This window comes from Diadema antillarum, unplaced genomic scaffold (assembly GCF_040938485.1).
Source record: "Diadema antillarum isolate AM-2024a unplaced genomic scaffold, OU_Dant_1.0 scf00000028, whole genome shotgun sequence".
In the NCBI taxonomy this organism is placed as follows: Eukaryota; Metazoa; Echinodermata; class Echinoidea; order Diadematoida; family Diadematidae; genus Diadema; species Diadema antillarum.
Genome location: NW_027270917.1, coordinates 1834234 through 1845442, shown reverse-complemented (window position 1 = coordinate 1845442; position 11209 = coordinate 1834234). Strand labels below are relative to the sequence as shown.

Sequence of the window (11209 nt, the reverse complement as noted above, 5' to 3'; positions counted from 1 at the left end):
TTTTTTCCAATTATGGCAACGTGTTTTAAACATCTAATTGTCCCACATCTAACTTGACAAATGCATGTTCCTTGACTTCTCGCACTTCTTAACGGCATTTTTCTTCTGTGTATAGATGCATGCATAATAGCAAGTCGGCTGGTATCATGATCCATTTATCACAGTCAGGGTTAAAGGATGTTAATCGTAATTTCTGCACAATGATATCGTGACAACAGTCAGATTTCACGATGTCATTTCTTACTTGCTGACTATACAAAATACTTTTTCCAAATAATCTCAACAAAAACACGTGAATATTGTGCAGAAGTATATCAAAGAGAAAGTTGCCGGGCTGGCCCAAATTTTTCTTTAAGGCATCAGTCAGACTTGTCCACGTATAGAGCATTACGTCAGGTATGGTCCATTAGGTCAGTGGTTTTTAGAGGTAACTTGGAAAAGAAATATTTCAGATAATGACCACTGTGATTACCCTGCTTTGCTGTTGGACCGTCATACTTCCTTAGTCTTGATGTGGCTATAACCTTGACACATGGACAGATTGTCTTACATACTGTCCAGCGATTCCGGGGCAAAATGAAAATTACTGTTTAGATACTGATTTCATTTTAATTTATGCTTCTGACACAATTAAAGAAAACCAATCTTTTGGTCATCTGCATCATTCTCATCTCCTTCTAGCCACATCTTTAGATCTTCGACCCCAGCCCTGTCCGGCTGATATTCACTTCCTACAGGAAGAATATCGTGTTCCAGTATTGGATGGAGTTTCGTACTCGGGCATAGCCCAGCAGTCTCATCGGCGCGCGAATGGAAGCTGACCACGCCCTTCTCGTGTAAATTATCCATTATCGTCATGGTTACCGCCTCTGGGGAGTGGCAGTTGTCCCTGATTCTGTCGACTTCAATCCAAGTGGAATCTTTCATGCGATGCAACGTCTTCAGCATTCTGTGAAAGAGATGGAATTTGCAGGTTCGCATGAAATAGTTTGTTTTCTGCGCTGAAAGATGACCAAACGCATGACTTCGGTCAATGTTTGTTTGTTTGTTTGTTTGTTTGTGTGTGTGTGTTTTTTGCAACTACAATATGCTTCTCCTATATAAAAGTCACCATTGTAACATGGACAAACTTTGGTGCGAAATACCAAATCTAGTGAAGATTTGTGTGCAGAGCAATTGGAGACTACTAAGAAAAGAAAATCGGCTCATTCAATTTGCTCAATATTTGATTTATTGTTGTTTTATCACTGTTTAGTCAAGACAATAGTGATTTTACTTTCCAATTCAGAGAAATTATTTTAACGAAACGCGATAAAAGGTTAGCATTAAAGGGTGTGTACAGTTCTGGTCGAGGTGAGGATTTAGCTTTTAACGTTTTGCGAGATATTCAGAAACCACCCTATGAGATGTCAAGGAGCATGCAATTCTAAGGGGTATCAAAAGTTTATTTGATGAAAATCGGTTTTGAAATGGCTGAGATATCCAAAAACAAGGTGAAACAAAGAGATCCTAATAAAGTTGTGGCATGTCGCCTTTTCACTCTCAGCGATTTGAAAACCAATTTTCATCAAATAAACGTTGAATCCTTCTTAAAATTACATGCTCTTTCATATTTCATATGAGGTTTCTCATTATCTCACTTGAGAATGTTCAAAACATGAATCCCCACCCAAACCAGTACTGTACAGTCCCTTTAAACAACTTACAGTCGTTTCGAAATACGCTCCTCCTTCTCGACCTTGACTGCTGGTGAGGATGCACACTTCAGGCGACTGCTCTTCGCAGATCCGACGAGGATCACCGCATCTGGCTGCATGAGGTCCTTGGGCCAAGTGTAGACGAAGTGATTCCTGGGAGGTAGGTTGGCCACGCCCCTTCCAACCTCTGACGTTATGGTGAATGCTGCGGTGCTGTTCCAGAATCTAGAAATGATGGTATAAGAGGGGGTTGGATAACAAAACTCAATTCAGTTCAATTCAGTTCAAATTTTATTTCATTTCACTCTCTTTGGTAACAGAGAATAAGGTTTCATAAACAAAACAAAGTAAACTGAGAAGAGTATAAAATCGGAGTATCGTTCTTGAACGATACTCATTTTGAACATGTTCAATTTAACTTCGGACGCAAAAAAAGAAAGAAGTGATTTCAAACGAATAAGCAATATGAACAAAAAAAGTAGAATCTTGCTTCTGCAATCCATAAGCCTATCCGTTTCTTTGTAAGTACAGAAATACAACGAGAGAAGGATGAATCTGTCAATCTGTCAAACAAGATAATATTCTCACAATGTGCTGATTAATTTAAGAATCACGTGAAAGATCACATGCATCTGTTACAGCTTTTGCTTTATGCAAAGACTGAATCATGGAAGACATTTTAAAAAGGAACTTATATTCACAAACAAATAAACATGTAAAAATTCCGAACCCTTTAAGAAGGACGACGACGCTACCCTGATTATATTCCACTCACCGATCCAAGACTACTGGGGCCTTCTTGCTGAGATTCGCCACCTGCGCAGCCAGTATGTAGTTCCCCAAGGTGTAAAAAGCCCCTCGAACCAGCTGGTTTTGAGAGTCAAACGCCTCCTTCAAGTGGCGGATACAGGAGGGGGGAGACTGGCGGTGGACGGCCCCGATGGCCCGACTTAGATGCTGGCTGTACGCGGAGACACCTGTTACCATGACAACAATGGAAAATGCCCACTTGTTAAACTATTTTGTTGAATATTTCGGAGGGAAATTAGAACTGTTTTTTATGTTTGGAACGCACCGACGTGATATGATTTTGTTTGATGGTGGTAATGTATGCCTGATCCACTATAATATGATTGTACATAATTGACCTAAGATGTTTTGAGACATCCCATTCAGTTGCTGGAATGAAATTAAGTGAAATTGAATAGCAACGGAGAAAATCCAGGCCTAAATGACACTGAATGTTTGTGTATGAGTATTGATTTGAGACGTTTTCAGAAGTGCGAGAGAAGAAACAGGTAGTCAATGTCATTTTAATTCTCGATACTTTGAGAGATAACATTCTACAATATAATATAACAATCGTATTCTAAGATTATCCCCCCCCCCCCCCCCCCCAAAAAAAAAACAACCCCAACCTGCAATGTGTTATGCGTTCCTATATAATATCCACAAGAAGAAAGACACTCATGAACACAACTAAAGCATGATTTTCAGCTCGAGCAAGGCTCAGTGATCAGGTGGTTACGCACATTGGGTTTGTAAGGAATCATCTTTAATTACCGGCATCATAGGTTCCTTCCAGGACAAGCACGGGCTGTCTCTGACTTCGCGTTATTTCAGTGTCGAAGCTGACTTGCTGTTTGACTATCCCCATCATTTGTCTTGCTTCTGGTAGATAGTCACACTGTAATGTAAACAGTGAGTGTCAACAGAGGGATAGCTTTCGAAGTTGACGTTAAATTCATGAAATGTATCGAAACTTGATCTGATTAGCCGCCAAGTTTGCCTTTGGGTAACTCGCGCATAAAAGTAGCCTATAGTTTACATGCCACTCAAATAAAACAAAGAACAAAAATCTAGACATAGAGCACACAAAAGCAGCGGTCACACGGGCAAAAGATCGAGATCTTAAAGATCGCGATCTTTTGCCAGTGTGACTGCGACTATTAGCCAGTTCGGAGTTAGGTCATCATGGGACCATTGATACGAATGACATTACTTTTTTCTCAATCGGATAGGGCACTTCACTCGTTTTCAGTGCATAACCTCTACGTAACAAGTCTGATTCAAAACTTAATAGCTATAATTTAGATGAATCCGACTTCAGAGCACTGTTAAGTCACCTATGGCGGTCGTATAGGGGGCTACCAACCACAGAAAGAAGAACAAAATAGCTTTCAATGGATTATGCAATGAGCCAACTGGATACGCTGGTGTGCCTATGTCAGTGCGTAAATTATCTTAGAAATTACCACACACACAAAAAAAACAGTACCCAAACCGAATTGGTCTATAGGCCCAATGAAGAGCTTGTCTTGAGATTGTACTACTAGGCCATGGGGTGAGCTGGTTTTTTCGCTTGTTTCGTTCCGACAACTGCGGCACTAAAATGTCTCCACAGCTACGTGTAAACAAATAACCAAAAAGGCTACAGGAAAAAGTTCGACACAAACCCTCCTGCAGTATTTTGGTAATTTAGGGGGAAACAGTGAACTTTTTTGTCACTGAGGAGCTGAATATGTACACTTTGCCGTGTACGATATTCATTCGCGAACGATCATGTGATGTATGTTATCCAATCCGAATCGAGAATCATTGTTTACGAGTCAAAATGGCCGCCCCCTGTGAGCCTGTCGACGCGTCTACGTCGTCTGCTCAGCCGAAACTTATTATGCGTTATTATGCATGTAACATCGATGAAGTTTGAAAATTTCACGGCTATGACAAACCTAAGATAGACGAAACCTATTTTGTGTGCCAAAGAGTGGATCAAATTGAGTGGGGGAGACCGTGAAATCGCAGACCAGAACGAAGTGATTCAGCTGCTCAGGGGGACTGACTGCAACCTACGTAGTAGGATAATTTACAGGTTAGTTTACGTGCGTACAGTCGAGTCGTAGCAGTCGACACTGCAGTGCAGTCTCACTCATAATGTTAATGACCATGATGACTACAAGTACAATTGTACAACGTTTAATAGCTATGTTATGAACGTTGCTTGTGTATGTTATAATGGGCGCTAGTAATGCAGTAGCTTAGCCGTTAGCGTGTCTGTTACTTAGATAAATTATCTTGAATTTCACCTTGGCATGGCATAGCGCCGTTATAAAATGTCGCCTAGATGTAATTTTACATGTTGTTCTATGTACAGCCCAGGTTAGGTTGATGTAGCTGATCGGTGATATTGTTTTGTAAAAGTCTTGACACACAGGACTGGATTGAAAAAGGTCTAAACTGCATGTAAATTTATATTTTCACAATCATGGCCATGGAGTATTAATATTAAAAATCCATCCTGTTTCTCTCACCCCGAAATTGGCGAATCCTCCCTCAAAACACACATTTAGCATCTCATTAAATTAACTTATTAATATTTGATAAAAATAGATCTAAAAGACCAACAATGACAATAACATAATTGCAACAATTAAACTTCCTAAAACATATGATTACCATTATGTTGTGCCAAACTATAAAGCAGTGGGTGGTGGTGATAGTGAAAGGCCAAGGATTACTAGTATTAATGATGATAAGGCAGTTGTATTCATAATTATGATAATTGATATTGCATGTGATCAGGTGCTGAAAGCTGTAGATGTAATTTAAAATCAGTAATTGCACTGCAAGTACAAGTTGAAGTAGTTGATGATGACAATGATCATGAGGTGTTAATGATTACCTGGCATAGTACTAGGGCCTGTGTATTGGTAATTACAAGATTCAAATATTGGCAGTCAATAGTCTACCGTACATTTGATGATATATTGAGTGTAATGTTCAACCCCTCCCTCTAGCATTTAGCCTTTTTTCCCCCTAACAAAATCCAACGGCTAATCATTGCTGTTCATTTCTCCATTGTATTAAATAGGATTTCATGAAACGTGCTACAAGAGGTTTATAGATAGCAAACGCCTGAATCTCGCTAGGAAACGAAAGCTGAAGGAGGAGCCTGGTCCGTCAGCAGGAGCATCTGTTTCCTCCCCTAAGACGCTCACATCAAGATCAAGATTTTCTTCTGGAAGCTCTTCAGGTTCTGCTGTGTTGCCTGTGAAATGCATCATTTGCAACAGAGTCAACCTGCTCATTACTTGCCAAGGGAAATAGGTTAATATGATTGATATTGAAGCATGAAAACATTGTCATGTTACTATAAGTTGTCCTTGATAAAATGGAGCAATATATAGGCCTATACACCACTGAAACATTCACACACATACACAAAGAACTTCAGTGCAAAGTTCAGAAACAACAGAATGTACTGTATATGCACCAATGCTTTGGTCAATGTGATTGATATTCAAGAATTGACATCTTACCAAAGTTGTGCATGATAAAGTGTCTTTGTAATACAGATTGCTTCCTGTATTTTGAATGCCAATGTTTATGCAACATGTTTTGACTCCTTGCCTCAGTATGTGATTGTTCGCCCTTTAGCAAACATTTCTGCCCACTATTATGATTTGATTAGGGTTGACTTATTCTAAGAACAAAGATGTTTTCCTAAGTGTGTTTTTTTTTTCATAAAACTGAATGACTACGATTAAAATTTGTTTCTCCCACTCTGGGGAAAAAAATATGTAACTATTATTAATACTGAAACAGAATGTTCATGTAGAAAGGTCAGTACAATGTAGGTGTGAGTACAAAATCAGTTTGCTAAAACTAATACACACCAGCCAAATGAAAATTGTGCATAAGTTGAGTCAGGTTTGCACAGATCCTCTGATATTGGATGTCAATTGCAATGTTATCATAATTTTTAATGCCAAATCTGTTTTATTCTCTCCAAGATTTTCAGGTACACATTGCCTCCAATGCAGAATCCAACAGTTTTCACTCATGAATGGGTAAACTATAATTTTGCCTTTATTTTATATATTGGCATTTTTCAAAACTTTTACACCCTTTCAAGGATATTTGGACCATGGAATGTTCCAGGAAATTTATTAAAACTAGAAAATTTGACTGATTATCATTTTGAGCTATCTTACATGAAAGGAGGTAGTGTCCCACCATGTTGTAACCTAATGATAGCAATGAAAACTTCAGGAAATTTTATGAAGATTAAATTTTCTAGTGCTAAAGTAATGTATAATATTTCATGAACAACGTGATTGCTATGTGATCTAAGTATAAAGCTTCTTAAGAAGAAGAAGAAAAGAAAAACATGTTTACTGATAAACAATATGATCTGTTTAATAGTAATGTCTCATGTGTGTAAATGAGTTTGTATGTGTGCGTGTGAGTGTAGATATGTCAGCGTTTTTATGCACCTGTGTATGTGTAATGCACTGATCAGTACATGTATTATATCATTGTGTGTGTTCATGTTTATGATAATCTTTTTTATGATGCTGATGTGATAAATGGCCAAGGCATGAAGAATAATATTTTAATACACTTGGGTATATTGAATCTTCATAACTATGTGTGTGCGTATGTGTGTGTGCATGTGAGGGTGTGTGTGTGTGTGTGTGTGTGTACAATAAGATTCTCCCACATGCACGCGGACACACACACAAACAAACACACTGATTTTTTTTATTTTTTTTGCCTTGAATGATTAGTCATTTGATTAATAACATGTCTTTGAACAGAATATAAGGCATTTGCCTTGACCTCTGACGGTCAGTCAGTGCTCTCTCTCATAATATGGTCTTGAACCACTTTGCTCTTGTCCTCCTTTGCATAGCCAGCATCAGGAAAAGCTGAAACATGAGATATAATGCAACTATTAAACCAAAACTTCACTTTTTTTTCTAGGTATATGGCTAAAAGCAGTGCTTTACAAATGTGTACTAGTATATGCATTTCAGCTTAGAAACACTATGGGAACTGTACTGCGGCTAGCAGCCCCATACGCATAACTGCGGCCTGCAGCCCCATACGCATAGCGTCATGGGGCTGTGAACTGTAGCATACAGGATCATGACGGATATTTTATCGCGGACAAATATCAACTTAAAATTGGGAAAAATCTTCAATTTGAAGACTTATTAATAAATTTGAAGTATTGATAACAGAGTTCGTGCAAGGTTTGCTTCTGCAAATAGTTCCTTTCTGTTCAAATTGATGACTAAATGTGACTCGGTCGAGAGGAAACTGGGAGAGCTACACTGAATTGACGGCCAGCGCATGCACACACAGACATCTAATATCCAGTCAATGGATACGAAATTTGTGCGCAGTGATGTGTGCGCCTGCGCTGACCGTCAATTCAGCGTAGCTCTCCCAGATTCCTCTCGACCTAGTCATATTAAGTCATCAAATCGAACAGAAAATGACTATATGTAGAACCAAACCTTGCACGAACCCTGTTGTCAATACTTCAACCTTACTTGTAAGTCTTCAAATTGAAGAATTTTTGTTCGATTTAAGGTTGACATTTGTCCGCGATACTTCCCTGTCATGATCCTAAATGCTACAATCCGCAGCCCCATTACGATATGTGTATTGGGCTGCTGGTCGCAGTTTATAAAATATGGATTTTCGCAAAAACTGCAGGATATTTCGAGGAGAACTTTTAACAGTATATTTAGGATGTACAAAACATCACATTTCCGCATTCAGAAAGTAGTGCCAGTGTTGCTGGAACGAAACCCATTTTCTAAGCCTCTTTTTCAGCTTCACCCCATGGCCTATACGTACAAACTCCCTGCAGCGTTATCCTCAAAAGTTGGGATGTGACCCCGCCCACAACCGTGTCCTCATACTGCGTATACATGCTTAACATAATCATACTCGTGCGGCGATACGAATATCTAAATTCGTTTCAAATTATCTCGTTATATTTTCTACCATTTTCCTTCAAATCACTGGGATAATCCCACTAAAACCTTGGAATTCCAAACCAAGCTTCTGCTCGTTATCTCATCTGTCAATCATTGCTAAAGACACAATATGTTTAACAAAAGACACTGGAATGCACCTTCCCCTGGATTTAGCATAAATTCCACGTTACTACTAACAAAAGGCATTGTATAGGGAAACATGCAAGCCAGCCAGTTCGTAATTAGCTCATGTACACCTTGGTCCAAATGACCTTTCTTTTTTCTCAGTTGGTTAGGCACTTCACTCGTTTTCAAAGCGGTATAATGCATAAGCTTGCCCGACATAACAATTTGTGGAATTCATGTTCAAACAAAGAATGAGCTTGTGCTTAGACCAGGTGACCAGAATAGTCAGTCAGTTGACACTTTAGCAGGCATCTAATTCATTGTTTCGTATGGAATGCAATAACAACCTTTTTCTTTTGATATTGCAAATGCCAGGCTTGCTATCAGGTGGATGTGCTGGCAAGCACTAATTAGATAAGGATCACATGAATAATCATCACATCACAGATGCTCATCTCAGTGAATTAAGAAACCAAAATGCCTGTTGGTACAAATGACCTTTTTCTGCTCATGCGCAAAGTGGAATGACGAACTGGTCTATACTTAGTCTAGGAAAAGGTGCATTCCAATATTTTTGTTAACCAATTAAGGCCCTATTATAGTACTTCAGCAGTTGTGTGACAGATACGTGTCACTGGCAGAGTTCGTTTTGATTAAAGTTTTTGTTGTTGTTATTTTTGTTGTAGTTGTGTATGTTGTCGACGTTGTTGTGTGTTTGTTTGGTGGGGTGGGTGTATCTAAGTGTTATCTGAAGAAAAATATTAAAATTAACATGAAAATGATAAGATATTCGTTTTGCTACATGTTAACATTATGTTGAGGGTATCATGAATCAACACAAATCAACATGGATTTTTACTGCATATAAGTCCTTTAAAAGTTTCTGTTCACCTTGGAGAGTATGTCCATGGCATCGTAGAATCTGTGGAAGACACTATTATTACTTCGATCAAGGTAGGCGGGATGATAGCTCAATCTCTCAACAACCAAGAGATTCTCCTGAACTTCTCTCACACATCCCTGGAGGAACACGATGGTCTGAGTGTTCCTGCCGCCGGGAAGAATCCTGCACTTGAAGTAAGCAGCCTGCCTATACTTCAGCGCCAGACGGTGCACGATGCCCTCGTGATCCTTGGGGTAGGTCAGAGGTAGGATCACGGTGAATCCACGCTCGAAGTGTTGCGGACGGTGGGGAAAGTAGGAGAAGTTGTTGAGGATCTCGCCGTCGGGGAAGGCGGCGCGCAAGTCGGAGAGGAGAAGCTGGTTGCAGAGGCAGTTTTGTACGTTGTCTTGCCGGGTGTCCAGCGGGTTGTAGGCAGTGATGGAGTACATGAATCGCCCGTGATCGAATCTGGCGGAGAAATTCGCAATGGGAGTCAGAAGGGGTTTGTTCTCATTCCGCGAAGGGCTTTTTGCGAGGTTCGCAGGAGCCTGCGACTCTTGAACAAGTAACATATCATCTGTATTACTTCTTTTCTTTTTTGCATGAGGCGCACCGTTTGACGGGACATCTTCCTCTATAGTAGCGATGGCTAGTTTCTCCTCAGGACAGCTACTCCACCGCTTCTGAGAAAAATATTCTTCATCACAGAAATAAATCACTCCTTTGGATGTAACGATGGCCGATACACAGTCGAGCCAATTCACTTCCTCGTCTTCAGCCATGTCGGACACCATTTCAAGTGAGATCGACTGAACACCTGCAGCCTTGGCACATCCAAGCACAAAATGTTTTGCAAAGGATAGGCCTACTGGCACTCGAGTATGTATATAACGGAACACGTCACCGCGCCGTCATGCCACACTTCTGCAAAGCGCTATACAAAAGAAAAAGGCGCCACTGCAGCTGTTCGGGTCAAATTCACAATAATTCCAAGTGTTCTACAAACATTGCATCAGTAGTGGAGCTGCAACAACCACTATACATATCAAGAGCTCCATGATTGCATCACTCTCGGTCGATTCCAGACAGGCATTTGAGAACGGCGTGCACCCACATCATTCCTGACTACGTTACAAATAATAAATGCTGCCAGTTTGAGAGTCGACGGCAGACCAAAGCTCACCTGCCCCTAAAAGAAAGATATGACAGAAAGAATTTGTCTCCTTTACAGTAGCAACATGATCTATCATTCTCAAGCAATGTCTTAGTGTGGCCTTTCTTTCTCTCAAAACTTGTGATAGATTCGTCCCTTGATTTGAAGAGCGGACTTTTACATGCAGTTACGGCCTAATAATCGCTACACTGTGCTGTCTTGATCATGAACGTGCATGCCTTCATTCACGTGAACAATGTAATGTATTCATGACGTCAAGGGCATGGCTGCTTATGTCAACGATGTTGTCTGTGAGGAGAGGCCCCGCCCATTATCTAGGAGGCGTCGTGTGAAGGTTTTAAAAGGTTGAGGCATCCGAAAATGAAATAGCATGATGTAGACATACTAATCTAACTATCAATGGAAGGCACAAAGTTTACGTTGATGATTTTCTAAAGTCTGAACCTTTTTTTTTTTTTTTTTTTGCTATTTTTTCTTCACTTAGGAGACTGTGAGACACAATGGATTGTGGTATGTTAAAGGAGACCTTCAAAATTTTCAAAATTTATAACAAATT

General features: G+C 39.8%; 1 protein-coding gene across 1 annotated transcript; it reads right to left on the bottom strand.

The window, feature by feature from the left end:
• LOC139736638 (uncharacterized) lies at nucleotides 1-10733 on the bottom strand. The gene is made up of 5 exons (XM_071647390.1): nucleotides 9488-10733; nucleotides 3261-3384; nucleotides 2473-2674; nucleotides 1707-1922; nucleotides 1-949 (listed from the first exon to the last, which is right to left on the bottom strand). The coding sequence occupies exons 1-5, from the start codon at nucleotides 10271-10273 to the stop codon at nucleotides 631-633; spliced, it is 1647 nt and encodes a 548-aa protein (XP_071503491.1). The 5' UTR covers nucleotides 10274-10733; the 3' UTR covers nucleotides 1-630.
• Nucleotides 10734-11209: the final 476 nt, after the last annotated feature.

Bases quoted from the DNA above. Each gene is read 5' to 3' on its own strand.
- LOC139736638 (XM_071647390.1), bottom strand. From the start codon at position 10,273: ATGGTGTCCGACATGGCTGAAGACGAGGAAGTGAATTGGCTCGACTGT. The intron at 3,385-9,487 runs GTGAACAGAAAC...TTTACATTACAG, and splicing joins CCATGGACATACTCTCCAAG to TGTGACTATCTACCAGAAGC. The intron at 2,675-3,260 runs GTAATTAAAGAT...TCATGGTAACAG, and splicing joins GGAAGGAACCTATGATGCCG to GTGTCTCCGCGTACAGCCAG.